This window comes from Colletotrichum paranaense (genome assembly GCF_030867605.1).
Source record: "Colletotrichum paranaense strain IMI 384185 chromosome Unknown Scaffold_3.1, whole genome shotgun sequence".
Lineage (NCBI taxonomy): Eukaryota > Fungi > Ascomycota > Sordariomycetes > Glomerellales > Glomerellaceae > Colletotrichum > Colletotrichum paranaense.
The window spans coordinates 3,105,018-3,132,636 of NW_026848961.1; the positions used below are offsets into that span (position 1 = coordinate 3,105,018).

General features: G+C 51.4%; 12 protein-coding genes across 12 annotated transcripts; 7 read left to right on the top strand and 5 right to left on the bottom strand.

Annotated features, from left to right (window-relative positions):
- Positions 1-235: 235 nt before the first annotated feature.
- Positions 236-2,184, bottom strand: CPAR01_04622 (major facilitator superfamily transporter; the record flags this gene model as incomplete). The annotated part of the gene is made up of 5 exons (XM_060488902.1): positions 236-472; positions 544-1,311; positions 1,392-1,643; positions 1,718-1,968; positions 2,103-2,184. The coding sequence occupies 5 exons, from the start codon at positions 2,182-2,184 to the stop codon at positions 236-238; spliced, it is 1,590 nt and encodes a 529-aa protein (XP_060353108.1).
- A 2,726-nt stretch (positions 2,185-4,910) lies between these two features.
- CPAR01_04623 (uncharacterized protein) lies at positions 4,911-7,375 on the bottom strand (the record flags this gene model as incomplete). The annotated part of the gene is made up of 6 exons (XM_060488903.1): positions 4,911-5,012; positions 5,262-5,635; positions 5,705-5,994; positions 6,059-6,292; positions 6,386-6,952; positions 7,212-7,375. 6 exons carry the CDS (start codon positions 7,373-7,375, stop codon positions 4,911-4,913), a joined length of 1,731 nt encoding a protein of 576 aa, XP_060353109.1.
- An 813-nt stretch (positions 7,376-8,188) lies between these two features.
- CPAR01_04624 (MFS transporter) lies at positions 8,189-10,290 on the top strand (the record flags this gene model as incomplete). The annotated part of the gene is made up of 7 exons (XM_060488904.1): positions 8,189-8,205; positions 8,271-8,448; positions 8,532-8,819; positions 8,894-9,020; positions 9,078-9,583; positions 9,650-9,759; positions 9,819-10,290. The coding sequence occupies 7 exons, from the start codon at positions 8,189-8,191 to the stop codon at positions 10,288-10,290; spliced, it is 1,698 nt and encodes a 565-aa protein (XP_060353110.1).
- A 1,192-nt stretch (positions 10,291-11,482) lies between these two features.
- On the top strand, positions 11,483-12,180 carry CPAR01_04625 (extracellular serine-rich protein; the record flags this gene model as incomplete). Its single annotated transcript, XM_060488905.1, has 3 exons — positions 11,483-11,552; positions 11,618-11,990; positions 12,048-12,180. The coding sequence occupies 3 exons, from the start codon at positions 11,483-11,485 to the stop codon at positions 12,178-12,180; spliced, it is 576 nt and encodes a 191-aa protein (XP_060353111.1).
- Positions 12,181-13,704: 1,524 nt separating this feature from the next.
- CPAR01_04626 (uncharacterized protein) lies at positions 13,705-13,977 on the bottom strand (the record flags this gene model as incomplete). The annotated part of the gene is made up of 1 exon (XM_060488906.1): positions 13,705-13,977. The coding sequence occupies one exon, from the start codon at positions 13,975-13,977 to the stop codon at positions 13,705-13,707; it is 273 nt and encodes a 90-aa protein (XP_060353112.1).
- A 53-nt stretch (positions 13,978-14,030) lies between these two features.
- CPAR01_04627 (cytochrome P450 oxidoreductase) lies at positions 14,031-15,936 on the top strand (the record flags this gene model as incomplete). Its single annotated transcript, XM_060488907.1, has 4 exons — positions 14,031-14,385; positions 14,445-15,445; positions 15,515-15,652; positions 15,730-15,936. 4 exons carry the CDS (start codon positions 14,031-14,033, stop codon positions 15,934-15,936), a joined length of 1,701 nt encoding a protein of 566 aa, XP_060353113.1.
- Positions 15,937-16,380: 444 nt separating this feature from the next.
- CPAR01_04628 (uncharacterized protein) lies at positions 16,381-16,704 on the bottom strand (the record flags this gene model as incomplete). Its single annotated transcript, XM_060488908.1, has 1 exon — positions 16,381-16,704. The coding sequence occupies one exon, from the start codon at positions 16,702-16,704 to the stop codon at positions 16,381-16,383; it is 324 nt and encodes a 107-aa protein (XP_060353114.1).
- Positions 16,705-19,773: 3,069 nt separating this feature from the next.
- Positions 19,774-20,875, top strand: CPAR01_04629 (uncharacterized protein; the record flags this gene model as incomplete). The annotated part of the gene is made up of 3 exons (XM_060488909.1): positions 19,774-19,942; positions 20,028-20,409; positions 20,557-20,875. The coding sequence occupies 3 exons, from the start codon at positions 19,774-19,776 to the stop codon at positions 20,873-20,875; spliced, it is 870 nt and encodes a 289-aa protein (XP_060353115.1).
- A 1,059-nt stretch (positions 20,876-21,934) lies between these two features.
- Positions 21,935-23,843, top strand: CPAR01_04630 (acetylcholinesterase; the record flags this gene model as incomplete). Its single annotated transcript, XM_060488910.1, has 4 exons — positions 21,935-22,390; positions 22,455-22,532; positions 22,608-23,067; positions 23,149-23,843. The coding sequence occupies 4 exons, from the start codon at positions 21,935-21,937 to the stop codon at positions 23,841-23,843; spliced, it is 1,689 nt and encodes a 562-aa protein (XP_060353116.1).
- Positions 23,844-24,396: 553 nt separating this feature from the next.
- Positions 24,397-24,851, top strand: CPAR01_04631 (uncharacterized protein; the record flags this gene model as incomplete). Its single annotated transcript, XM_060488911.1, has 3 exons — positions 24,397-24,512; positions 24,584-24,741; positions 24,802-24,851. The coding sequence occupies 3 exons, from the start codon at positions 24,397-24,399 to the stop codon at positions 24,849-24,851; spliced, it is 324 nt and encodes a 107-aa protein (XP_060353117.1).
- A 228-nt stretch (positions 24,852-25,079) lies between these two features.
- CPAR01_04632 (uncharacterized protein) lies at positions 25,080-25,399 on the top strand (the record flags this gene model as incomplete). Its single annotated transcript, XM_060488912.1, has 2 exons — positions 25,080-25,217; positions 25,265-25,399. The coding sequence occupies 2 exons, from the start codon at positions 25,080-25,082 to the stop codon at positions 25,397-25,399; spliced, it is 273 nt and encodes a 90-aa protein (XP_060353118.1).
- A 478-nt stretch (positions 25,400-25,877) lies between these two features.
- Positions 25,878-26,649, bottom strand: CPAR01_04633 (uncharacterized protein; the record flags this gene model as incomplete). Its single annotated transcript, XM_060488913.1, has 2 exons — positions 25,878-26,120; positions 26,236-26,649. 2 exons carry the CDS (start codon positions 26,647-26,649, stop codon positions 25,878-25,880), a joined length of 657 nt encoding a protein of 218 aa, XP_060353119.1.
- Positions 26,650-27,619: the final 970 nt, after the last annotated feature.

Below are 27,619 nucleotides of genomic sequence, written 5' to 3' on the forward strand. Positions count from 1 at the left end.
GTGATACCAACTTTCTCAAAGAAGTTGGTCCTTAGATATTCAGTGCTTTCCCAGAAGTTCCGAATCAGGACACTAAAATGATCCTACAATTTCGAGTGCGAAGTCTTTGGAACGGAGCCATACACAGAGCAAAAAAGGGGTGTCATATCCTGAGTGATACCATACGAACATATCGCATCTTTGGAAGCAGCTTATCACACAAGGGTAACACTCGCATAAAAAACACGCATGTTGATCATGCCTCGACCAGCTTTCTGGTGGCAATTCTCATCCTCTTCCCAAACAGCCATAGAGGAATCGTCAAAAGAGAGAAAATTCCCATCAGCATTCCAAATACACCAAAAGGTTCCGAAGTTCCCTTCTCCTCGACCCAGTGCGCGACAAAGAAAGTCCACGCAAATGCGATGATTGCTCTCATGATCGTGACCATGACGAAGCAATCGCCAGCAAGGTGCTGATACGCATCGATGAGCTATAGTTTCTCAGGTTAGAAATCTCATTGCTTGACACGAAAGCACGCGTGTGGGGGATGCATGTACTTACGTAGTTGAAGCCGACGGATGGCAGCTGCATAAGACCAAACGACACCATGGCAAATCCGGCAGAGAGACCGACCCAGCCATTCTTGGACGGGTACTGTCCCGTGAAGCCAAACACGAAGAATCCGCCCGTGGCGATGACGAGCGAGGGAAACATGGTCGGCAACCTGCTCTCCGCTTCCGCCAGCCCGCTGCCCGAACTCTTGACCTTCTTCTTCAGCTGAGCGTCGGCGAGGAGGTACGTGTACAAAGCGCCCAAGCCGGTTCCGATGACGCCTCCAATGTTGATCAGCCCGACGTTGGCGCCCCAGAGGTACGGCGGTGCCGCCACGAGCTGGGGCCCGACCGTGGAGATGGTGACGATGCCGCCGACGAGGCCTGCGTAGTGAAACATGACTACCCAGGTGCCCGGGAGTCTCAAAGTCTTCCAGGGGGCGAGGAAGTTGCTCAAGACGCCGCCGCGATAGTGGGTGAAGCCCAGGGACCGCCCGAAGGTGAATGGACGATAGTCTAGCACCTGGCTCTGCGCGTCCTCGACGTGGCTTTCCATGCCCTTTTCGTCAATGGGCGACTGGCCTGCGGCGTCGACGTTGGGAGAGACGACGCGGTCATAGAGGGTCTCCGGGACGAAGAAGAGGGTGGTGACGAAGCAGGCGGCAGAGAGGGCTATGCCGACATAAAAGATATAGAACCAGCCTAGTTGGAAGCCGATATACCCGCCCGCTATTCCGCCGATTAGAGAGCCGCCCGCGAGGAAGACGGTGTAGATGGCCTGAGTGAGAGAGTTGGTACGTCAGCAAAAGAACACTTCTCTTTTTCTATTTCATCGCACAGGTTTGGGGGTTATCTTACCATGGCACGCCCTCGCTCGTCAACGAAAAAGACCTCTCCGATGAGTGCCGGGGCGACAGACTCTGACGCACCGGCTCCAATGCCTTGGAACAATCTGGAGACGAGAACACCGTTGTAGGTTGTTGAGACAGCGCACGCAATAGTGCCGATTGTCATGAGGAGCGTTGCGGCCAGCAGCACAGGTCGTCGACCGAAAATGTTCGAAAGAGGGACCCACCAAATATTGGACGCTCCGAGAAACAGAATATTGACCTGTAAGAAGCAGATCCATCATCAGCTGAGTTCGCCAACCCGAGACCAGCGTGTGAAGACAGGAATGGACGCACCGCTATAAAGTATGTGAGGTCACTAAAAGGCCTGACGTCTGTCGGGAAAGCCTTGAACCATAGCTGCAACGCCGGTGCGATGCCCGAGCTGGTGAAGTTGCCGGCAAAAGAGTATAGTGAGACAGTCAACAGCAGTGCGAATTTGCGCCATTGTGCCCAGTTGAGAGGGTCTGCTGGGTCTTCTGATGGTTGTGGGAATCGTCTGAGAGAGCTAGAAGATCTTGGTGACCCGCCGGAAGACTCGTCTTCAACTGCGAAGAAACTCAGTTGTCAGCAAATAGTCCAAGTATTGTTCCACAAGAATCGCGTCGTGGAGTATCAATAACGCATTGCCTGGTCCAGCGCGGCTCCAACAATGACTCGGTTCAATAGTGGAGGAACTCACCTATCAACCTTGCCGTCCCAGGCGGTGTTGCCCTTGCGACTTCCTCCTTGCTTAGGGCAAACGCATACTTCCAGCCCGACATTCTCTTCTGCCTTCTTGATTGGGTGAAAGTGGGTTGATTTTCTTGATCAAGTTGGTTACTGGTGTCTAATGTGTACGTCGACCTTTGGAGAATCGCCCCGAAATCATCAGAGTGAGATGGTCTGATGTTCGTATGATTCCTAACTCTCGCTTCTACACCGTCCTTTTCAATAATTCCCTTCCATTGTCTAACTTGACTCTCTGGGGTTGGGCCGAATAGTGTTGCACCAACACTACCCCAGATTCCCCCCCGGAATATCCACTGGGGGTCACAACCATGCAACCTTAAACTGCATAGCTGCCGGAGTGGGGGACGAGGGGGTTCCGAGGTGGGGGACTTCAGCGCCGGCACGTTGTGACGGTACTATCTTGGAAGAGCGGAATAAACTTTAGAAACCACCTCACATAGACCAAAGTTCAGAGAATATCCCTTTAATATCGTTATGATAATGGATTGTTCGCTATTCTAGATCTGTCGTGCTGTGTCGGTGTTGATGCAAGCTTTCCCAGCACCGATATGTCTACACTCAAAACAGCAGTTCTTTAACACACCACACTCCATGCCCTAGTCAAGCTCAAGAAGCAGTGAACCAGATACTTGCGAATGAGCCAAGCGAACTATTCCCAGACCGGCCTTTGGCCTTAGTGAAGACCAATCAGAGCACAAGAAATATACATGACGTTGCACTAGTTAACTAGAACCGGCCCCACTGGTTGAACGGGTAGGGTGGGGTGCCGAGATCAAAGCTGAGGAGGTTGGCGCTCTCCCTTTTCATGGTAAAGACCACATCAGTCTCTTGATGTAGATCACGCTGGTTTAGCGGTAACATTGGTTTCAGATCGAGAAGGTTTGACTGTTTTGCGGCCCGATTCAGGGTACATATATGGCTGTGAGCATTAGGGGCAGGTTGATACTGATGCATCCTTCATTTTTTCATATGTGGCGATTGAGTCAAGCAAATAACAAGAGGCAAGTCTCCAAATTATTGAGCAATTTGCATATCGTTTTGAGTTCATTCCTCGGTCCCTCAGAATCCCCAATCACCCGGGTGTGATAGGGTCTATCGTATGAATAGTATGGCTCACCAGAGTTCAATTAGCTACCCCGGATTCTCCGGACAGACTTTGCGGGGTTTGGCTTTTCACCCGTGATCCATATCCGCAAGTACAAGATCAAAATGAAAGTTTAGCTAGCTTAACAAGACCACTTCTTCAAATCAAGAGACTAGCAGCTGTAAATTCCATTAGCTCAAGATTCATGAGCGTCCATTCTTGACGCCAGCGTGCCGAGGACCGGGACCCCGGCCACGCCAGGATCACAGCCTCGAACCCCACGCTCACTACAACACGGGTGTGCACTCTGTATCTCAGATTCCTTGGCCGCTTCTTGGGCTATGGCCCCACGACTCGGAACGGAATCACGCCCCCCCCCCCCCCACCGTTCCGGAGATGAAAATTGGCGTGTAGAGACGGCGGACCGCTATCAGGTGGCTAGTCAGAGTTGCTCATACACTTCACCTCGCGAAGTAAGCCAATCACCAGCGACTTTTAACTTGTAATGTGGACTGCATTATTAACCGCCGAGAGACTTGGCGGGTACGATGATCCGCATCTAGGAAAATCACATCTCCACAGACCTGACCGACGGGATGTAGCACTGATTTAGCTGCCGAGAAGACGTGTCCGTGGCCCTTTAGTTGGCAGCTGCAAGTGATGAGAGGGATATTTAGCAAGGCAGCGTACTTACCGTAGATCTTGTCCCTTCAACTGCGGCAAGGGAACATGCGAGCCCAGTAAACCTTTCTCGCCCTCGTCTCTCTTCCACCTATCAGCAAAGAGATTTCGGGTACAGATCTCCCTGCTATCGCGTAGGAATTTTGACTAAAATCGGGAATGCGCAGAGAGAACGGCATGAATGCGGGAACCGGCTGGACTGCATTCAATAAAGTGGAAATCTTCCAAGACGACTAGTAACAAACCTTGCCCACCCTGCCGTTCGTGAACCGGGGTGAATACTACTTCACCAACTGTTGCTGTTGTTGGTGTTGAACAGCCATCACCACTCTGGCGAGGCAAGGTGCGCGATTTTGTCGTTGAGGACTCTGGCTGTTCACAACGTACAATCAGAACGTTTCTGTACAACTATTCTCAAGTAAGGTAGATGTACGTGTCCCTCATACTATTGAATGCTAGGTTCTGTCAGCAAGATTCCCAACTCGCCCTCAATAAACCCCATGAATAGGAGATGACATACTATCGCATAGGCATTCTCACTAAGACCGTATACGGCTTGCAATCTTAGCACAGCTTGAGTCATGTCGAGATCAAGGCAAAACTTGAGACGACGTATGTATTTCCCGACTCCACGGATGCTATCCTCATTTAGAAACGTTGTCGTAAGCTGTACCCAATTCTTCTTCTAGATTATTCCGAGCACTTCTCAGAAACAACGACAAACTGATATAACTCCCGCTCGTTTCGAGAGTGGAACCAGCTCACAAAGCAGAGACACGCGCCTTAAACTACCAAATGCATCAAATCCTGTTTGGGCTTGAGTTCAGAGTGTCTTCAGACCCGCCATACCCTTGCAAAACTGCCACCTTCCTGTGCCGGAATCTTTCCTATCTCTTGCCAAAGCCAAGCCACCACACGAGGGTAATCATCGAAAGATTCAGACGGGCAAAAATCGTGAAAGTGAAAGCCCTTAGCCGATCAATAGGCGCGATGCTAAGTCTGCATGGCGGGCAACATGGCCTGGTCCGGCAAAAGCATGGACGCGTCAATGGGGATTTGTCCAGGCCCATCCAGCATCATAATCTCCCAAAACGACTGGTCCATCGCCACTCCCCCGAGCCAAGACATGTTCGGATCTGTCATCATCCCCACGTGAGGAACCATTTGCGCTTGCTGCTGCTGCTGTTGCTGCTCGTGCTGCTGCTGGTGCTCCGTCGCCATCTGCTCCTGAGGCGGCTGCCCAACAACCTTGTTCAGGTACCACTGACGGATCCACCTCGCCCGGTACGCATAATTCGCCCAGCGCGAGCTCTCGTCCTCGAAGATCCGCCTCTTTTGCCCGACGATCAGCGCCACGTTGTCCGCCTCCTCGAACCGATCCGCCAACCGCCGCGCTATATCGGGAAGGTCAAGCTTCTGGCGCGCCAGCATCACGTCCCAATCACTTGCCGAGTCTTCCAACAGCAGTCGGTGCGAAGACATCATTGTATGTGCTACATCTGCAACGGTGTTGAAGGGTAGATATGCAAATGCTTCAGCCGGGATGGCGAGTAGCGCGTCCATGGCGATCTGGATCGCCTGGAGGCAGAACCAGAGTGACTCGGTCCTACTGAACTGCTCCATGGCGGACATAGCCTCCGAAGGGCTGGCTCCTCGCATGCCGATGCATGGTTCGTATAGTCTAACCATCAGTGCGCCGTAGTGTGCCCAAACCATTGCTATACGACGTGTACGGTTAGTATAATTGACTGTGGGCTCGTTTCCTTGTTGCCGAGAAGTTCACTTACGGTTCTCCTTCTTGATGGCGGGTTCTTCAGACTCGAGAGAGCAAATCTCTTTGCGAAGTGATGCTAGCACCGCACTAAAGTGTTCCCGAAAGATGGGTAGAGGCTCCCCTTCCTCTCTATCTGGGCTTGGAAAGACAGCGCGAATGCGGTCCCCTAGATGTTGCATGCGAACGAGGGCAAGTAGATTCTGATCTGTCGGTATAGCGTCCGCCTCGCGAATGGCTTTGGAACATCGTGCGATCTGGGGCGTATACTGTATCTGCGAGTGCCTCCTTATGGCGGCGGGCACACTGGCAAAGATGATCAGTTTCGTTCTACGCTTCACTATACAAAAGCGGTCGAAAGGTAACACACCTTGACGCAATAAAATAGCCGCCTAGAATTGCTCTTTGCTCTTCAAGAGTTGGTTTTGGTGCTTCGAATTGTTTTCCGCCCCGTCCCAAGACTGCCCACGCATCATTCAATAAGGTTTTCGGCATCCAACTCACGGGGCCTGCTAGAGTGTACATAGTCATGTCCATAACTAGGCCGATGGCTAGCTGGAGGAGAGTGTTTGCATTGATACCCATCTGTAGGTGGACATCGCCCCTGTAAGATACAAAATTGTCAGATAATCACGCTTCGACAACAGCACGGGCCCGGAGTCAATGCATCGAGAAACGACTCGGTATTACCACTTACCAGGCGACATAGACAATCAGACCTTGGAGCAGCTCAATCTTCTTCTCCTTATGAACTATGATGTGCATAGCTGCATGCTTGCGGACCCAGTCGTCGACTGACTTTTGTACTGTGGCTGTCTGGGGTACAATGGCTTGCATAATACACCAGAACAAAAATCGCTTCTGGTTGTGGAGGTCCCTTGCTGTAACTTCGGGCTCGATGGGCACAAATGGGAAGTTGGGAACCATACGCGTCCGGTAGATGGAAAGGTACTCCTCAGCCTTCTCGGCAGCGATAGTGAACCCCGGCAAGAGCTGATAGGACCCGCTGGGAAACCCAGCCTCTGGAGTCGGCATAGAATGACAATCTTGGGTGCCGGCTGAACTATTGACACTTGGAGATGCGTCTGTGCTTACTTGATGGGTGACGCCTGGTATAGTCAACCCAGTGCATGGCATCAAGCGCGGGTCCTCGCTGCTGGGGCTGGGCCCGGTTGCCGGCTGCCCTTGTGTCTCTCCTGACTGCTGCTGTGTCTGGAAAAGGCTGACTAGGCCATCTATCTTCTTCTCCAGCTCAGTTACACGACTACGGATTAGGCATTTAGCTTCATGTTCCGCTCAAAGACCCCAGTAAGGAGAAGTGAGAAGGAGGACCGGGTGATCTGCAGCTAGCTTGAAAAGCAGGATGCAACAAAACACATTCCGTGTGAATTCATCGGGTCTCTGGACTGACCTTGACTTTCCCCGTTTCTTCCTCGGGACCGGCTCCGGTACTTGACATCGTATGCTCATGCGGGAGCAGCTTGGCATACCAGTGATGTCAGCGGGCTCTGGTTGATACACACAACTGTAGCCAACAGAGGCAAAACTGCTCACCGTATGCAATCGGCGTGTTCGCTATGTTCCGAACCCGGTTGCCACCGACACCGTATCTTGAGGCGAGCGCAATTGGTGCAAGCTCGGGACTTCTTTGTGTGACTATGCGCAAAGTCGGGGCTGCTGGCGTCATCGTTTGGCGACATCGTTTGTAATGTTTCCCAACAACAACCCGAGCTTGGAGATATTTACGGAGCATTCGCGTCTCAGAAAATGGAGACAGAGAATGTGAATGAAAGTAAGGGCACTTTGGTTAGGCGCGAATTAGATGGCAATGTTGGGGCGAGGGAGCTCGAGAGTGATGGAACGGACGGCATGCAAGAGTCCGGGGGCCGGTGCATTCTTAAGATCCGTAGATGGATTATCGGAATGTAAGGGGGTTACTTGATTGGCTTCGTCACCGTTATGGAGGACGGTGTCGGAGGTCATTTTAAGCCCCGACATCCGACTTTTCACACCAAAACTGCTGCCCTGGGCCCAAGCTCCTTTGTAAATGGCGGCCGCCAACATCCAAAGATCTTTTTCTTGCGTCCGAGTATCCACTGTAAGCACCAGTGATCCTGACACTGTTGCGTGTGTCAGACTCAGTCTTCATCTGCAGAGCTTTAGGGACTTTGTTGTGATTTTTACGCGTAACACTAAAGATGATTAAGGCTGAGGGATCTTGACTTTTGTGTGTGGCTACTGGCGCTAAACCCGGCTTGGCATGCTGACTTTGACATGTCTCCCGTGTTATTCTCCGTACGGACCGGTAACATGATGTGGGATCTGCATGTGTAGAAGGTGAAAGATTCAAAGTCGATGAGTCTCATAATAGTCATGAAGAATGATTGTATTTAAGGAAATAGTCGCTGGGCAGAGAAATTGAACATTTGGCATTCGCACAAGCAACCACACCACGCTTTGCAACTTTATTTGACCAATTTCATTGGTACCATCAGCGAAGATGCCTGTCGAACCAAGGTGGGTTCACACTGCAGCTACTATGGGGGCTACGGAGACACGTTCCGGGCTTGATGACCTAACAGTGTCCCTAGAACGACAACCTCACTCTCGATACCACGAGCGAGTGGAGAGAAGTTCAGCGATGCAGAACTAGAGAAGACCTCTCCAGCCCAAGATGCCACCGCAGAAGAGTATCCCACTGGTGCGAGCCTGGCCATCATCACAATTGGCCTATTCCTTGCGGTTTTGTGCTTTGGACTTGTAAGTGTCAATTGCTTTCTGGGGCATTGTATCTCCCTGTCGATGCAGCACACACATGGCTGACAGCACCCATCCTCATCTAGGATCGCTCAATCTTGGGAACTGCGATCCCGGTAATCACATCCGAGTTTGAGTCTTTACCGGATGTAGCGTGGTATGGCTCCGCGTACCTCTTCACCATGTGTTCGTTCCAGCTCTTTTTCGGCAAATTGTACGCCGAGTTCAACGCCAAATGGGTCTTCCTTGTTACTCTCTTCATCTTTGAGGTGGGGTCCATTGTCTGCGCCGTGGCTCCGAGCTCCGTGGTTCTTATTGTCGGCCGAGCCATCTCCGGAGTCGGTGCCGCTGGACTCATGTCCGGCGCTCTCATTGTAAGTCTTTCCAATAAGGCTTGGCGTTTCTCGATTTCTACGGAACCTTATTGGCTAATCCAATCGCGACTCAGATTTTGGCTAGAAGTGTGCCTCTTCACAGACGCCCGCAGTTCACCGCAGCAGTTGGCGCGGCGGGCGGAATCTCGCAGTGCATAGCGCCGACTCTTGGCGGCGTCTTTGTTGATAAGGCTACTTGGAGTAAGACTTCTTTCACCCCCTCATCATGTGATGTAGCAGGACACTGACGCACATCAGGATGGTGCTTCTGGATCAACCTTCCTCTTGGCGGTGTGACCTTCCTGGTGGTTCTCTTCCTCCTGAAGCTACCGACGCCGCCGAAGAAGCAGACACAAAGCGTGCGGGAGTTTATTTCAAACTTTGACTTGGTAGGGACACTGCTCCTCATACCTTGGATTATCTGTCTCCTCCTCGCCTTGCAGTGGGGCGGAACTGAATATCCCTGGAGTAATTGGCGCATAATCCTGTGCTGGTGCCTCTTTGCGGTCTGCTTCCTTTTATGGGCACTAGTCCAGTTCCGCGAGGGCGACAAAGCCACCGTCCCATTTCGCATCCTTTTCCAGAGGTCTATGGCCTGTGCTTGCTGGCTTATGCTTCTTCTGTTCTCACTTCTCTTCATCGAAGTGTACTACATCCCCATCTGGTTGCAAGCAGTCAAGAATCACTCTGCCTATCAGAGTGGCATTGACTTATTGGCATCATCGGTTTCCTTGTCAGTGGCTACAATACTTTCTGGATTCTTGGTAAGTTGATAATACATGTACTGTCCATCCTTGGGTCGCTACACCGTGATACTGATCAATTGTCAGACAAGTCACATCGGATACTACGTCCCGCAACTCATCGCTTCATCTGTTATCGCCTCTATCGGAACGGGGTTGATCTACTCGTTTGACGAAAACACGAGTTCAGGCTTCTGGTATTCTTTTAACTTGCCCCGAATTTTCAACGCACTCCAGATGCTAACGACCGCTGTAGGATTGCCTCACTTGTTCTTTTAGGAGTGGGCGTGGGTCTGGGCGGGCAGCAGACGTTGATAGCAGTTCAGACCGTGTTCCAAGGTCGTGACGTAGCCCTAGCCACGTCTCTCTTGATTTTCCTGCAAAGTCTCGGTGGCACCGTGTTTTTGGCTGTCGCTCAAAACATCTTCCATTCGAGACTAATCTCCGAGTTGAGCCAAAACGTCCCCAACGTAAACCCGGCAGTCGTTATTGACGCGGGCGGTTCCGGGCTAGTGGAGTCGATGCGGAGCATCTACCCGGATTCAGTCGACGGCATTATCGGAGCTTACAACAAGGCTCTCCAAAACGTCTTCCTGATTGCCACTGTTCTCGGGTGTTTGACAGTTTTTGGGTGTGTCTTCATCGAGTGGAAAAGCGTTAAGAAGGACAAGACGAAAGGCGGCCAGACTCTGGGTCAGACGAAAAGAGACGGAGACGCGGAGAAGTAGAGTTACTATAGATCCCGGAACTTCCGGTAGTTAACGACTTAAGCATGTATCACTGTGCAATAGTGCGGCTTGGAATTGGGAATAATGGCGAAGCACTTCCTATAGACAGTTAAGGGTAGGCGAGGTCTGTTCTCAAACAGGGCAATAAAATCGTAGGTGTCACAATCATACCATGCGCACGTTCCCGTTGACGTCGATCTCCCGATGATTTCAGCGTAAAAGCTCTCCTGACGTTAAGAGTCAATACTCAATTCGTCTCCCGCGCGCGACGAAGCACAAATTTCAGAGCCGCAAACACCCTAGCGATATGTGCAAACTATTAATTGTTTGTGCCGATCTCCCGCCAGTGCCAGCTTCAACGCTCGGAGATCCCCCACGGTCAAGGGGGGACCGAAGGGGCCAGCCGGGGGCCCACGCCTCTTTCAATCTCTCGAAACGACGCCGCAACCGTTTCATCCGTTTGCGAGCTTTAGCTTGGTAATCGTGAAAGAACTCCAGGCTTAATACTCAGCCAGCCGACTGCCGGCTCAATGGCAAGCTTGGATGTTGCCCGCGTTGCCCGCAACTTCGTTCCCTTGTTGGTCACTGTCGTCCCAACGCCGAAAGGACCTGACACGAGGAGACAGCTTCTTGATTGACCGGCCTCTCCCCTCCTGGCCAAGAAGCGCGAGATGATATCCCCCTCTTCTGATTAATGTTTAATCCCCCTTGATTCCTTGGTGCCAATTTCTAAGCATGCTTCGGTATGCAGTGCGGCCGAAGAAACGAAACATGCCACGTTTGAGGGATCCGACACCTCTCATTGGACAACTCGGGTCATCTCATCATTTGAGATGCCCAAGCTTCGCTGCTACCCCTGCTGATCACGGCAACTCGATTACTCCAACTGTGCGATTTTAAGTCTACTCAGTCTCATGATCGGGAGAAGCTTGCCCAGTGCGGAAGGTTAAGAGAGAAAAGGTTCGTATTAGCGGGTGAGTGGTGTCGCCGTGCATGTCCCGAAGGTGCTGATAGTTTGAGATCCTGCATGCTATGATAGTTAGCTTAAATATCATAGAGTCCTCTGCCCCTCTCCTGCAGGATATTGTCCTTTGTAGTAGTTTCAGTGTCATCATATCGAAGCAGCGTCTCCTCGTCTTAGCCGTGCCAGCCAGTAATCCGTACAGGATCATCGAGTGTCAAAGTATTCAAGATGAAGTTCAGCATCGTCGCCGTCTATCTCTCTGCCTTTGTAGGAGGCTCCTTAGCTGCCGCTCTCAGTGGTAAGTATTTCTCACTTACAACACAAAACTCTACCTTCGTAGCTTGTGGCTCACATCTTCGATAGAGCGTCAGGCACCACCTGCACCAGGCCCCGCTCCCCCAACGCCCAAGGTCATCCCCGTTGTCGTCGGGAGCCCGACTCGTGAGAAGTCTCTACTTTTCTATCCTGAGGTCGTAAAGGCAAACCCTGGCGACATTGTTCAGTTCCAGTTCTGGCCCAACAACCATACCGTCACTCAGGCCGCGAACACCCAGGCCCCGTGTAACCCTCTCCAGGATATGATGCCAAATGGCGTTCATTCTGGTTTTATTCCAGGAGTCACAGACGGCTCTCCAGTCGGCACTTTCAACGTGCAGGTCGAGAACACTGAGCCCATGCTGATGTACTGCGCTCAAGGCATGCACTGCCAACTTGGCATGGTCATGATCATTAACCCGTAAGAGAGCCCTGGCTTATCCACCCTCCAAATTTGACAACACTAACAACCCACCAGTAAGGCGGACGCCGATGTCCAAGCGTACAAGATGGCCGCCAAGGGATCACAGATGAACGTCCCTGCCAAGAATGTGGCTGGTGGCTCTGCGGGCAGGATTCCCTCCAATTTGGCTGTTCCGCCTGTTGTGTAGAGGAAATGGCGCATATATAGCGACTGATGTCACAGTGCACTTAGATCAAATCAACCAATCGTAATTTACGTTTACATGATCGCTCATCGTCACCTACCAGTTTCGGCGAAGGATACAGTTCAATAAGGTGGAGGCGCTGCTGATGCGGGTTGTCGGCTAGAGCTTCGAGGATTTTTTGTGTGCGCGGAGTCTGGTTGGTTGTAAATTCGAGGATCGAGCATTGAATCACGAGACTGCGTTTTCGAGACGCATATGAGTAACCCTGTCAAATTGGTGTGCGAGTGCAAGCTATTCCGCTCATTCTTTGAATCTGTCATAACAAAAGCTTCCAATGCCGAGTGTGAAAGGTGTTTAGCAAGAATGGCTGGTGGACTTTGCGGGTTTGGGTTGGCGTAAAGACCGAGTTAACCTGCTTACTCAGGGTACGGGCAACTCGCAACTAAGACAAGGGCGGCGTATTAACGGCGATGTTTAAGCCGACTTACATGCATTTGATAGGAGACGGAAGACGCAGGGAATTGAGGTTTGGGGCTCTTTTGAGATGAGTTGGGTGCCGTTTCTTACTATTGTAAGTGAACGCGATCTTACGGTTAAATAAGGTAGTCTCGGGCTACTTTGTGACGCGCATATCTTGAAAAAGCCAAGTTTCAAAGAAGCTGCTCGCTACGGCATCTAGCGTGATGGTCACTCGAAGCAACTGGATTTATCTTCCCATAAATTTTTTGTCAGGTAGGCAACGGGAAATCATGCTGCGTTGTTACGTCACTCCAAATACGTCTGGCCTTGTCAAGGGCCAGATCTTATATCGAGAACTCAGTTTTGTTAACATGGGAAGAGCCAAAACTTTCTACTCACGAAACACCCGTACGTTGCAACTGTCATATTGATTGAAAAAAGTTTCCCGTTCCAGCAGCATGCATAACCTCTCTTTCATCATCACAATACGCACACAAATAAGGTAGACGCAGGTGAAGTAAATTGCGGCAATCGCTGAGAAAACCCGTTTGATTTATCACATTGAGCCTCGACACAGGCGAGCAATCGCCGCTTGGTACTCACTTTGTGCCTCTTGAGCTGAAGACTCCGGACGACGGATTCAAGTGTCGGGGGCATAGGAGATAGCTTAATCAATTCACCGTCTCGTAGCCTTGAAGATTGGCCCTACGCCATCACGGTCAACGGCTTAATCAAACACCGCGATACTCCACTCCCGCCGCCTCTCCGCGGCCGGCCGCAAGGTGGCTGATGCATCGCATTGCGGGGCGGACGTCGGTCTCGGACAGTTTTCATCCCCGAGTCCCGGCGCCCAGAAAACCCAAAACACACCGGCCAAGATCAACGATTCCCCCGTCTGACACCGAGAATCTCCAGGTTCGTGGCGGATAGTTCCCAGATATTGGAACTCAAGCGATCAGTCAGGCCTTTTACTCCGCTTGTTGGTTTTTGTGAATGGATCCTGCGCAGGTAGCCCTGTAAATTAACTCAAGAAAAATCTTTCAGTATTCATGTGAGATACCAGTCCGACTATCCACGATTGACGCTTCTACCCGCCTTGGGGTTGCATGTCACATATGCTGATCCACTTAGGTGTCCATGCATACCGGGCAAGGAGGATGCCTTGCTATTTCGACCCACGCTATTCGACACTTTGGACAAGGTTTCGGTCCCAAGACTGTCTCCATAGCCTAGCATTCTAAGATCGCCTATGACTCGTCCCATGCCATGCACCAATGATAGTTGTAAGCCGTACGCCTTTACATCTTCAACTTCAAGACGCTGCGGATTGATTGCGTACATGTCTGACAATCCATGACGAAGTCGGTTCGTCTCAAATAGGATGGGCAAATACGATGACTCTTCCGCTACAAAAGCCCATCATTCTCGTGCATCTGCTTTCGAGGAATGCTCGAGACCAGCTCTCACGCGAATTGTCTGCTTTATCAATCAATATTGAGCTTTTCATCTGCCTTTCTATCTTCCTCATAATTTATACGAGCATCTTTACGATGAATACCCAACTCTTATTGGCATTTGCAGGCTTTGCCCTCCTTGCCCAGATCCTTGTCTCCTTTGTTCAGTGGCTTCGCTCCCCCCTACGATCGGTGCCCGGACCTTTGCTGGCTCGCTACACAGACTTTTGGTATTTTCATCGCCTTAAACAGGGAAAATTTGAGAAGGTCAACCAAGAACTACACGAACAATACGGTAAGAGCGTCAAGCGATAGCAAGGAGTATATGTACTAAAGTTTATCCTTTCTCGCCAGGGCCCATCGTCCGCTACGGCCCGAACCGATACAGTATCAACGACGCGGAAGCCCTCAAGACTGTCTATGGCCATGGTACGCAATTCCAGAAGTCAGAATGGTACATCCCGTTCCAGCCGAATGAGGATCAATGGAACGTATTTTCGGATCGCTCGATACAGCGTCATGCTCACAGCAGACGGTTCTACACCAACGCGTATTCAATGACGTCTCTTGTGAACTACGAGCCATACGTGGATGAGTGCGGTGCTCTCTTTTCTCAACGTCTTTCAGAGTTTGCCAAGGCTGGCTCGACAGTAGACATCGGACATTGGTTCCAGTGCTTCGCCTTTGATGCTGTCGCAATGATGACCTACGGAAAGCGTCTCGGCTTCCTGGATCGTGGCGAAGACATTGCACAGGTCATTGACAACATCAATAAGAGCTTGGTATACTCGAGCTTGACTGGTATCTTTCCTTCCGTGCATATGTACATTGCACCACTGGTTACCGGCATCACAAAGCGTCTGGGCATGGGAGCGAAGATGATGTATGTGATAGATTTTACGGCGCAGACCATTGAGGAGGAGCGAGCTTCTCCAAAGACGGTCATCGAGGTCAAAGGTGCCGAAGACGGCGCTGCTGTTGGAGAGACGTTCCTCACCAAATTCCTGGCCAAGCACTCCAGCAACCCCACTGAGTTCACCAACTGGCATCTTCTCATCGGCTGCGCCAGCAATGTCTTTGCCGGGTCGGACACGACAGGTATCAGCATCTCAGCCATTGTTTACCACTTGCTCAAGAGCCCTGATGCCTTGGCGAAGCTTCGCGAGGAGATTGCAGACTTCACTAGTCGCGGCGAGCTGTCTCAAGCACCGAGTTTCAAAGAAAGCCAGAAAATGCCGTATCTTCAAGCAGTGATCAAGGAGGCTTTGCGCGTCCATCCAGCTGTGGGCCTGCCGCTCGAGCGCATTGTTCCCGAGGGCGGTGCTACCATCGGCGAGCGTTTCTTTCCGGCGGGAGTGAGTCAATGCTTCCCATGTTCTCAGTCCTCAACTGGTGATCACTAACCATTCAACCGTTCTTGATAGTCCGTTGTTGGAATCAACAGCTGGGTCCACCACAGAAACACAGCCATTTTCGGAGACGATGCCGAGAAATTCAACCCCGATCGTTGGCTGATTGAGAATGAAGAAAGGATCTCCGTGATGAACAGAAACTGGATGCCTGTAAGATGAACCACCGTTTTCTTATGGTTACCTAACTCTCTTGGGGCATATGATATCTAACATGAACCGTCTTCCAGTTTGGGCTGGGATCACGCACATGCCTTGGCAAGAATGTGTCTATCTTGGAAATGTCCAAGCTCATTCCTCGACTTATCCGGGACTTTGACTTCAAGCTTGAAGGTGCGGCTGCTACACCAAGAGGTGCCTGGAAAACACGCAACGCATGGTTCGTCAAGCCTAAGAACTTCCACGTCAAGGTGAAGTCGAGGATGGCAGGCAACTAGAATCACCACGAATGGTGTTCTGGGTATGCCAGAAGCATTTGCGCATCTGGTCCCGTCCGTAAAGTCAGTGTTATCAAGCCTCCGCCTCCGGGTGTGGACCAAACAGTCTTCGAGCTGTACTGCATATTTGATAATTTGCTGTCATCACACAATAAGCAAACGAGCGCTTGGAACCTGTTAACTTCTAGTACGGTCTGCAAACGGAGACAACTTCACCATTTGCGGTAGCTCTCGTATGATGTAATGCCTTGAAATTTACAGGGTCTTATTTGAATCTTGATAAAGTAGATAATACTGAAATATGAGCGCCAGGACCTGCCATCTTCCCAGCCCTCTTATGCGTACATGTAACCTCACGCGGAACCCAGCCTGTTTCCTCTTTCGTTACCTAAGTAGCGTGGCTGCTCTCGTCTTTTGATCGATTTATTATCTGGTGGACATCCTTTACAGAGCGCCGCAGTAGCCACAGCTAGTGCACGAGTCGACGACGTAGACGTGATAGCTGTGACGGCCAAGGATGTTACCGGTCGTGTCGTGTCCGCCGGTGGGAACGTTGTTGCAGTACGTGATGCAGTTGGACCGAGCATCTCCACTCTCTTGGTTGTGGCCAGATACTGTGCCGCCAATTGCCGTGCATTCGGCATCCATCACGGGATATTGTTCCAATGTGCACGGAACATAGCTTTGTACAGGTGATGTGACGACGCCGCAGAATTGAGCGGCTGCGCCGCTGGCGAGAACAATGAGGGTGGCGATGGTGAACTGCATGATAATCGCTTGGAGAGGGTGTCCAAAGTAAGATTGAGAGATTCAAGGCTTAAATTATTTTGAAAGTTCGGCGTCAAGCTTGTCGTTGGGAGAAGACGAATCATGTGTTTGAAAGCAATGTGGGTGTGTCTCTCGATTTCGTCCGTGAACTGTGTCATGTATTTATACCAATCACTTTCGAACCCTCAAGAGTGATTGAACCTTTCGGATACAGTTTGATTCCGTCTAACAATGGTCAGATATCCGTTGGCAGGTTGAAAAGTTCTCAATAGCTGATCAAATTGTTACAAAGCGCAACCAACAGTGGTCCTATACGTGGAGACAATTAGGCTGTTGACAGCTCATCACGGAAGGTTGCAAGCAAATCTAGAAGCGATTGTGGTCCGAGTGAGGGGCGGCTCTCCAGATCTCCGCACAGCTGTTCAGCAAAGTTATCTGCCTTGGTACAGTATGGCTAGGATCTAGCCGGCGGCATCCGATGTCTTTCGATGCCATTGCGACGGTACCTGCAGGCTCTCCACAGATCGGCTCTTTGCTAGGATGTTTCCCGCCTCGGAGCAACTATAATGGCCCACAGAAAGCGGAATTGACTTCTAAGGTTGGCAACTACTTAAATTGCATCGCATAAAATACATTACCCGCGCGGTAGTATGCTACTCTAACGCCGGTTGCTGACACCAGCCTTATTGGGCTTCTGATGGCACTTCGGCCTTCGTTTTGGGATGCCCTGTTTTCTGAAAAGGGCATATCATCGCGATTAGGTTAGTAGACGGTCTATTGCAGAAGCTGGTGTTTTCCTGTTGGTGAGAACAAGTAAAAAGGCGACTTGCGGATTGTGATGGTCACCATCCACACCGAACAGTCTCAATCTCAATGTGAGATTACATTGGAAAAGCCGAGGGCATGTGTGCATCCAAGCAGTTCGCCAGACAATTCTCGACACATTGAACACAATCAAGGAAGCAAGCCTCGCGGCGTGTTGCTGACAAGACATGACTACTCTGGGAGACTCTAGTCGACGAGAGGGATAAACATCTGACCGCTAACGGAGGCGCCTCCCGTCCCGCCCTCATGACACATTCCGGACGGGGTTCCACTTTCAGGGCTCGTCCGATTGCGGGGCCCCTCGGCACAACCACATCGGGAGGCCTGTGGCTGGATCTACCCATGGATGTGTGCGACCACAGGAGACTGTCGGGCACAAGTTGTGTCTGAGACGGCTAGGCCGAATCGCATACCGAATGATCCGGTCAATGATCAAACTATGGCGGCACGGCATGTGTGGCCCATTCAACTTCATCCCACTAGTTGATATATGACATGTGGGCTTGATTGGAATGCGTCCCTCAACGGCCAAGGATCCTAATGTCGACTTCACGGGTTCAAGACTTTATCTCCTGCCAACCAGAGCGCCCCCATTTCGCGTTCCGGTCTATTGTCTCAAGCGCTAGGCTTTCTGTGGCTTTTCTTTACTTTCTTTTTATCGACAAGTCGGGAACAGGGGCCCATTCCAGGTCGGGAACGAGGACTTTTTCTCCGTCTCATCGATGATGATGCCGATGATGATGACACTCAAAAGGGGGGTGGTACGGCATCGAGTGCCCCATTGTCGCGTGGCGAAGTTCGTTGATTCACTTTCCCAGCGTGCCAAACCACGAGGCAAGGTGTCACTAGCACGCCGTCCTCGTTTCTTCTTGTGCCAGCCAACCCCCCGACATCCCCGACTAGTGACTAACGCCAGATCAAATCGATTTGTCTGGGACTGCGGTACGCGATTGGCCGCCGCAGCTTCGGAAAGTTGCTTGCCTTCCTATCCGCGTGGCTATCAGACTGAGACAACTCTTGCAACCCACAAGCCAGACAGACGTGATAAATCAAAGACATTGTACTCGCTCCTGGGGGAGGAGAGACAACTCAGGGGAGGGGCCCCGTTCAAGGTTGTTAGATTCGTCGATCTGGCTGATTATTAACTTTCGGTCGAGCCAATAGGGAGTCGATATGACAGCCTCCCTTTCTCTCCCTGCGTCCGCTCAACAAGTGTCAACATTTCTCGCTTCTCCCTCTGTTCTATAATTTCTTTTCCCCGCCAGGATTGGTGATACTCAAGTGCCGGTGAAGGCTTCTCTGCCAATGTACATAAGAATGGCTTCGTGCTCCGTGATGATGAGATATGTCAATTTTCCCTTGAGCAAATTTAAGCTTTTGCGCTCTCAGTTTCCGCACAAAGAGTCTCGATTGGCGAAGAGATCTTGCTTACTCCTCGTACGATAACGCCCTAATACCGGTTGAGTGGCTTCTCCCTCATCCTCGTTGCGCGCCGCCTGCATCATGTAGGTTTCCATTGTTCTCTCCCACACAATCGGAATGTCTGAATCACGACAAATTGCTGATCAAGTCAGATGAGCCCAGGGCTTCTCGCTTCCCGGGACGACGCTCAGCGTATCAAACTGCAGAATCTGAACTTGTTTGCTTCTGCCGCCTGCGGTGCGCACAGTGCCCGTGTAACCACCCGCAACTCTTCGCCTTCGCTTTGGCGCTCGACTGTCTGAGCCAGCTTGGGTTCCAGGCTTACGTTCATCGTTGTACAAGCCACCCTTCTCGCACACGGATCTGGTTGTGTTCCGAAGATAATCTGCGAGCTCGGACGTCTCCCAGCTTTCCCTTTCGTCGCCCCGCTCTCGTCCGTCCCATTGCAGCACGCATTGCAGAAAACTTCCCACCCGATCCTGCGGCGCAGACTGGAAGGTTATTTTGAGTGCCTCAAGTGATTCGCCTTTTCTTCCTTCTCCCCATCACGCTGCGATTTCCGTTTCAGGAAAAGGCCGTGGTTGAAGGATTATTGCCACCACTCTTTGGAGGGGAGAAGAAAAGAAAAAAGGACTTGTATAACGCCCCCTGTCTCTCCTCTCTTCCACGCGCATCTAAGACATATTTCACCACCGACTTGCGTGCGACAACAAACGCCCCGCCGTGGCAGATTTCTCCAAGAACTTATTAAAGAGCCAACAAGCCTCTTTCGTCTCACTCTTTTCGAAACTCCTTAACGCCGAAAGCTTTTCATCGCCCAATATGGTTCTCGTAAACGCTCAGGACCCCATGCCGCAGGCCGCGGCGGCGCAGAGAAATGCGTTGCCGGATTATGTCACCACCCCCAACGCCGTCTTTAGCGATGAGGGTGTGCAGTGGAGATACGGCAGGGCGCCAGATTACACGAAAACGCGCAAAGTTTGGAGAGAAGGTAAGATCACATCACTCTCAAAACGTCATACTTCTATCCACCCGGTTTATTGGGAGGCCTCAAACTGACAACACTACTTCTCTAGGGAGGAAGATGAACCACAAGGCGGGCAGTCTCGAAGAGATTGTAGAGAACCTGGTGAAGAACTGGGAGGTTGAAGCCTCTTTCAAGACCAAGCTCGACGACTGGAGGACCGTCGACCACGCCAACTACACCTTCTCCGTGAACGGCGGTGCGCCGCAGACGGGCGAGCACATGCTCAAAGTCGGCACCTACAACGCCGTCATCACGCCCAACGAGTACTACAGCCCAGACTACTCAGACTTTGCATCCAGTCACAAGACGTTCAAGCGCATGATGCCCACTTTCGCCTGGGAGGTCATTGAGGTCTATAGTGGCCCGCCGTGCATCGCATTCAAGTGGCGTCACTGGGGGGTCATGAAGAATGACTACGTCGGCTTCAACGAGTGAGTGTGCTCTCCCCCCCCCCCTCCCTCACACTGTTCTGTTCGACGTGCCTCTGCTTTGCCACCCTCATTTAGCAGACATCTGTCATTTTCTTCTTATTCGGTTGTGGCCGTGTAACTGCGACTGACAAAAATGCACGTGTACAGCAAAGGAGACAAGGTCACCGCCAAGGCTCATGGTGGACAGATCGACATTGAAGGTGTGACGATCGCGCGTGTGGACGATCAGCTGCGACTGCAGGGCGTGGACACATGGTTCGACTCACTGCAGATGTTCCGGCAGATTGCCCCAGATGGCGTGGTGAAGAAGGAGGCCAAGACTGATAACCGCGGCCCGGAAGCGAGGTTCGATGAGGCGGTGGCACAGGATGTCCAGCTGTCGGCGGAGGACATAAGCAAATTGCACACTGATGTTGTTGATAGCAAGAGGTCAGGAGGGTGCCCGGTGATGATGAATAGAGAGTAAGGCAAATGTGGTTGGTCGGGGTGTGTATAGAGACTAGTGAGGCTATGACGTGATGGTCAACATGAATATCCAAGCAAAATACATAAGGCGGCTGAGAGGGAGCTGAGGGAATGATGAGGTTTCTTTCGATTAATAATGAGATACAACGTCTGTCAGCGTTACAGATCCCGTCATGTTGAGCTTGTGTATGTGTCGCTGCAGCCCGCGAGGCTACTGACAGGGTAATCGGCTCCACGGGGCATCTATGCGAAGTTCATGGTGTATCCAGGTCCGCGGGTCTGGCCCATGTTATTTGATGCACTGCCCATCTGCGGTAGGCAAACGAAGCTGCGGTGCCGGCATTGTTCCCGGATTGCGCGGCGGGTCCAGCCGTTCTCGGTCTTTGACACCACTCCTCAACTTTGCTTCAAGCTTCCCCAAATATCAAGATAGAGGGAAAAGATATTGATAACGAGGGTCTGAAATTCGCGATAACAAGGTCCAGATTTCATTTTTGATCCTTCAGATTTCGGCTCGCTATCTCTCCGAAAGCCTGCCTATCGCTCTGAACATGGATCATTGATAGCTGCCGATAGATGTGCTGAAGAGAATCGTTCCTGAGTGCCAAGATCTCAAATACAGGGGCTCCTGGAGATCTACAGCATCAAATCACTCATGATGCACTCATTGTTTAACCGACTACCTGGGCGTTGGAGACTTATGAAGGGCATTGACCAATGGAAACCGCCACTTTATTGTACCTGAAATATCTCCAGCCCTTATGAGAGGTAGCACAATGAAAGCCGACTCAAAGAATGCGAACAATTTCTGTCTTTGCAAGTCTCGTCATTTAGACAGCTCTTGCGCGATCAGTTTCTGGCGGGGACTTCGACCTTGGTTGTGGGACTTACAAGGATGTCAACGACAAGAGGGGTCAAACCACCGGCATGGAATCGGCTCTATCTCTCCATGTAACCTCATATAAATGGTGGATGAGGGGGTCTTGGAAATGGTTTTCCAACTCTTAGAGTTATTCCAACTCACCTTCTTTCAACCGTGTTTCCGTCTGTGTTCGTCGCCATGTTCGCGTCGCATACCCAAGGCGGTTCCTGGCTTAGGGCTGGAGCCATTGGCACCTTGCTCTTTGCTGCTGCATCGGGAAGTCCAATCGTCGGCAACAGCTCTCTGGTTGTTCATATCCCATCGTACGGATCCTATGTCGGAAAGACTCTATTTAACACTACGTCCGGTTACCCGCTTGCGAGTCCGGTGGACGTATGGTATGGCATCGACTACGCAGAACAACCCATCGGCGACCTTCGTTTTGCTCCGGTCGGCTGGCCATCTTCCTCGAACGGAACAAAGGACGCCACGTCGTATGGTAAAGTCTGCATACAAGAGCCTGGAAACTCAAACTTGGTCACGTTTATCACGACCGCACTGGAGTACGGCGAGGACTGCCTCAACCTCAATGTCTACAGGCCGACGGGCGTGAGCGCTGATGAGAAGTTACCCGTTTTGGTTTGGATTCATGGCGTGAGTCTCGCTCCGACCTTTTTATGACGTATTCCAATTGATTGCCAACTGACTGGGTTCATAGGGCCTTTTCCGCAACGGCGCTGGCATCACCTTTGACGGAGCTTCACTCGCTGCCTCCTCTCCAGAACCACTGATTGTCGTGACGTTCAACTACAGAGCATGTCCATTCTCAATATCCCAAAATTGAGGATTCTCACTAATATGGACTTCTTAGCTGGCCGCTCTGGGCTTCCTAGCAAACCCCGTCCTCTCAGACCTCGGCAACGTCAACCTCGGTCTCCAGGATCAACACCAGCTTCTCCGCTTCGTCCATCGGTACATCTCCGCATTTGGAGGTGACCCCGAACGCGTCACTCTGGGGGGCAAGTCAGCAGGCGCTCACTCTGTGGGCTTTCACTACCAGAATACCTTCACTCCTGGCGAAGAGCTATTTCAGCAGGCAATCTTCCAGTCTGGCGGTCCAACGGGACGGTCGTTTCCCAGCGCTTCGGACCCGTTAACGGTTAGGCAGTTTGAGCAGTATGTGAGCGGAGTTGGTTGTCAGAGTAATGAAACCGCTGAGAATTTGCTTTCGTGCTTGAGAGCCGTGGATGTTGAAGTGCTTGAGGAGACGGCGACTGCTTTGCTAGCGGCGTATCGATACAACGGCACCCATCCTTTCCAGCCTGTGTCTGGTGAGTATTCCTCATTCTCCTCGACGACTCCGCCTTGCAGGATAATGATATTAAATATGGTAAGACTAACTTGCTTCTCAGATGCTGTCATCATTCCGCGTCTCCCGTCCGAAACCTGGGACTCTAACACATGGAACCACCTGCCGGCGCTGACATCGTTCATCACCGACGAGGGCAGTCTGTACGCTCCCACCAACCTGACCACGGACGATGAAGCATGGGGATGGCTCTCCAATCTCTATCCCGGGCTCAACGAAAGCGATAGAGAGGTCTTCTCCCGGCTGTATCCGGATCCCGAGACCGATCCTGCAAGCCCTTTTGCAGACTCCCGGGGCCAATCTGCTCAGTTCACCCGACTCACTGCGGTTTACGGCGAAACGTCCTACATCAGCGCCTCTCAGGAGATTGCGACGCGTCTGTCTGCCGCAGAAGTTCCCGTATGGAAACTGCACTGGAACACCAACAACAGCGTGGCCTCATACCTCGGGATCTCGCATGGCTCTGACGTTCCGTATGCCTGGGCCGAGCCGGATACGCAATACCCGCAAGCTGGGACCATTCTATCTAGATTCTACGCCAGCTTTGTTGTTAGTGGTGACCCGAATAAGTTCAAAGCTGCAGGCGCCGCTGAGTGGAAGAAGTACCTTGAACCAGGCTCAGACGGTCTGGGGTGGCAGGTGAACGTGAGTAAGAATGAGACATGGCTCGAGAAGGATGATATTCGAAGGGAGGCCATCGAGTACTGGAGATCCATCCCGGAGAAGCTGGATCATTAGCCTGAGTATCAAGCCGTTTAAATGACATATTCTGTACCACAAAGGCCCAGTCGTCTCGAACTGAACAGCTTTTTCTCCTGCTAAAGGTCACGTGCAGCATACGACCTCATCTTTCTTTGATGCTCCATATCCTCTCAGATTTCTCCAGCAGGCGTGTCTGCATTTTCAGAATCTTCACCTTCGAATTGCTGAGTTCAAGGCACGTCTTAATAGGAAGGTACTACTTGCGGTGTCTTCTTCGTTCCCTATGACGGATACTGGAAGCAGGCAGGAGCACCCAGCACCTTCCATTTCAACCTCCCACCTCTCTCTCACGCCTTCTCAGTCTCGACTCTTTCTCCTCACTCACTCGCCCTCATTTCTCACTGAGATTCCCCTGGTCAAGTTCATTTCTCTTTCATACTTTTTCACTCTCACAACTGTCAACCGATCTATGCTTCGCCTAGCCCCGACTCCAATCAAACTACCGATCTACCCGAACGAAAGAGCCGGATTTTCGCCAATATAAATACCGATAGCCCACCTCTTGACGACTTGGAGATCATTCTTCACGATGTCTCAAACTCCCTTGATCATGATGGTCTTCAGAGACCGCCGTCGTCTCACCGCCCGTCCAGAAACCTACCCTCAACTCATGAATGACGCTCGGAATGCCTTTAGGGCAAAGCGGTCAACTTGACTGTTCATTGCACTTCGAAGTCTAGAGAACCGGAGTTTGAACTTGATCAGTCAGCATACAGAGCGGTCGAGGACGGTTGGGTCCTTCGCTTGGAGCCAAAGGCTGCTCCGATCATCAAGCTCGAGGATAAACCTCAGGAGGCGCCCAAGCGGAAACGAGCGTGCTCTGGTGACATCGCCGGATCAGCCCTGATGGTCATTAATGTCAATGTCAGGACTTGTAAGTTTTTGAGCACGAAAATGAGAAAGTTTCAGATAGCCAGCTGATACGTTACTGGAGTGACTGGCGAAACCTTTTCGTTGAGGATCTCACCAGCCGCCACCGTCTAAGAACTCGAAACTGCCGTAGAGGCCAGAGTGGGTATATGCCCTGAAGAATATGACATCATTTTCAATGGCCTGCAATTAGACTATGACGAAACATTGGAGAGGTACTCTATCACCGACAACGACACTCTCAATTTGATTCGTACGGGGCTCAATCAGCAATCTACCTCTTATAAACCATCCCGCTTGAGTGCCGACGCCAGGGCCTTCCCGAAGGACACCGCCGCAAACATGGAGTGCAGCTACCTATCCTGGGAAGTCGATGCCTTGGTCAACCCATTACGCGAAGTCACAGAGACTTGCACCTTCAACCCCCAAACCCCTTTAGCATACTTCGCCAACAACTACGTCCTATCCTTCGACGACTTTGTATCTTACCTCGACGGAGCTCTATTGCATTCAACTTCATCCCGCAGACCGACTTGGACAAGGCAGCAAAGTCGACCGTCACTCTGAACCCGAACACCATCGCCAAGGTCTTTCTCGTCTTGAGAGGCGTAGTCAGTGGTAAGAACGAAGATAATCGTGCGAAACTGGAGAACTTTGACTAGTTCAGTATGGTCGGCACCGACGTAGACGGGATGGAGGACCAGAGCAAGTTCCGCGTCATTGAGTGGGGAGGCATGGAGGTGAACCTGGAGCTAGAATAATTAAGACCCTCTACTACTTGGCAGAACAGCATGCCTGATGTCTCAGGGCAGGCCAAACATCAAGCGATTGCGAGCTACAGCAGTTTACGGTCGACATGTGGACTCTGGATAGGGAGGTCTAATCATTTCAAGGTCTAATGGTGGGGAGCACGAGTTCATGGATTTGCCTAAGGAATCAACGCGTTTTCTGCATATCGTGAATTGAGAAGGATATGAAAGTATATGCTCCGCCTTTCAAAGTCTCCATCTTATTCTTCCGTATAATAACGTATCTGCAATAATCCCGTTCCACGAACACAAAGGGTAACAATGTTGCAAGACTTCAACTTTTATTCCGCGACATACGGGTACGTCAAAAACCATCGACTGCCAGAGCGTTTCAAACAAACAACAACAAGGCTAGAAGACCGAAAAAGCTTGACGTCAACCGGGGAGCCCCACTAGTTGGAGACGCGCTCGGTGTAGTAGTTGTCGTGGTCGCCGGTGCCGATGGATCAGTGATAGGCGAAGAATTCGTCTCGAGCGTCGCCGCTTCAACCTTGAGGTTCGTCGAGTTGAAGCAGTTATCCGCTGTCACCGGGGTAACCTTGGACGCGTCTTCCGTAAAGATGATATCGACACACTATCACAGTCAGCCACAAGACCTCATCTCGCACTTTCCCATCCCAGTAGCGTTGCGCACTTTCACGAGGCATGAAATATTTGGGAAGACGGTAACACTTGGTCAGACAACGTACGCTGAACAACGCCGCACCATGCTGTGCGGCCTCCACGACCTGTATCGACGCCATATCGCCCTCCTTGGGCGTCACACCAGCCGGCAGCGGCACCTTTGGCAGGCAGAACGTCCCCTCGTACTCCTGGTTCGAGGGCCCCGTCAGCTGGAACCGGGGCACCATGACCATGGAGTAGTTCTTCGGCGACTCGCCGAGGCCGAGGTTGATGTACATGAGCGCCGTCTTGTGTCCCGAGTTCCAGCCCGGTTGGACGGCGAGGGCGCCGCCGCTGATGGGCCAGTGGGTTCTGTTTTGCGTCACGCCGAGGCCGCCACCTGCGTGGTGAGGGGTCACGTCAGCCTTTGGATAGCTAAAGATGCGTGCTCTTGTCTTTGGTCTGTGTAGCAAGACGTAAGAGAGCTTGGTGACGTACATGGATAGGTCCATTGCATTCCGAAGGGGTATGTCTTATTTGTGATGAAGGTGTTACCTCTCCATCCTGGGTAGGAGAGAACTGTGTGGCCGTGCGTCAAGGCCACAAACAGCCAGCATGTGGCAACTACGAAGCTGGAAAAGGTCTTCATAATGGACTGTTGATGGTTAAAGTTGGAGGCTCAAGTCTCCGTCAAGCTCTCCCCCCGCAACTGGGCATCCACTTCTTCTTAAGCAATATATCAAGGCCAGAATTAGACACCGCGCAGGTGCTGTGACGTGCCGTTTGCATATGCCAATGTCAGCAACATGACTGCTGAGCTGCTGTGTGGCCAAATGACGGTGGTCGGTGGTCCGGTCGAATAGAGCCTTGTCGTCGTGATGCATGTTAGCCCTACCAAGAGACGGACGTCGAATGGCTGGAGCGCTGATGGAGGTGGCTTACGCCAGCGTCAGCACCGGCTGACGGCCTTGGTCTTTGAGCATAACTCTAAACTACGCGGCCCGTAATGGTAACGGCTGAGACTTACCGACGACAAAATGTGTATATTTGGCACTACCTAGAAGAAAGCATTCACTTGTTTCGTAAACTCTCCTCGGTGGACATTGATATATGATGACGAACGCTCTGTGTAACTCTGCATCTATTGGTGTAGGCCATCGTTATCTCTTTCGCATGAAACCCAGTTCCCTCCAATGATCAGCTGACCCCGAATGTACCTACACTCACTATGTCTCAAGCATGCTACTCAAGGTAGAAGAAAGTAGACCAAAGGTCAGCGATAGTCGTTGACTTGGGAATATGGGAGCCGCGCGACTGTCAAGCCCTTTTCAGAATATATTGTGCTTCCTAAAAGTGCTCGTCAACCTGCCTCCATACACAGCCCTAAAGACGAAGAGCAGGGTAGCCTTCAACCTGTGATCATCATTCCGGTTACCGTACGAGATGATATTCATGGTGCTTCATGCCCAC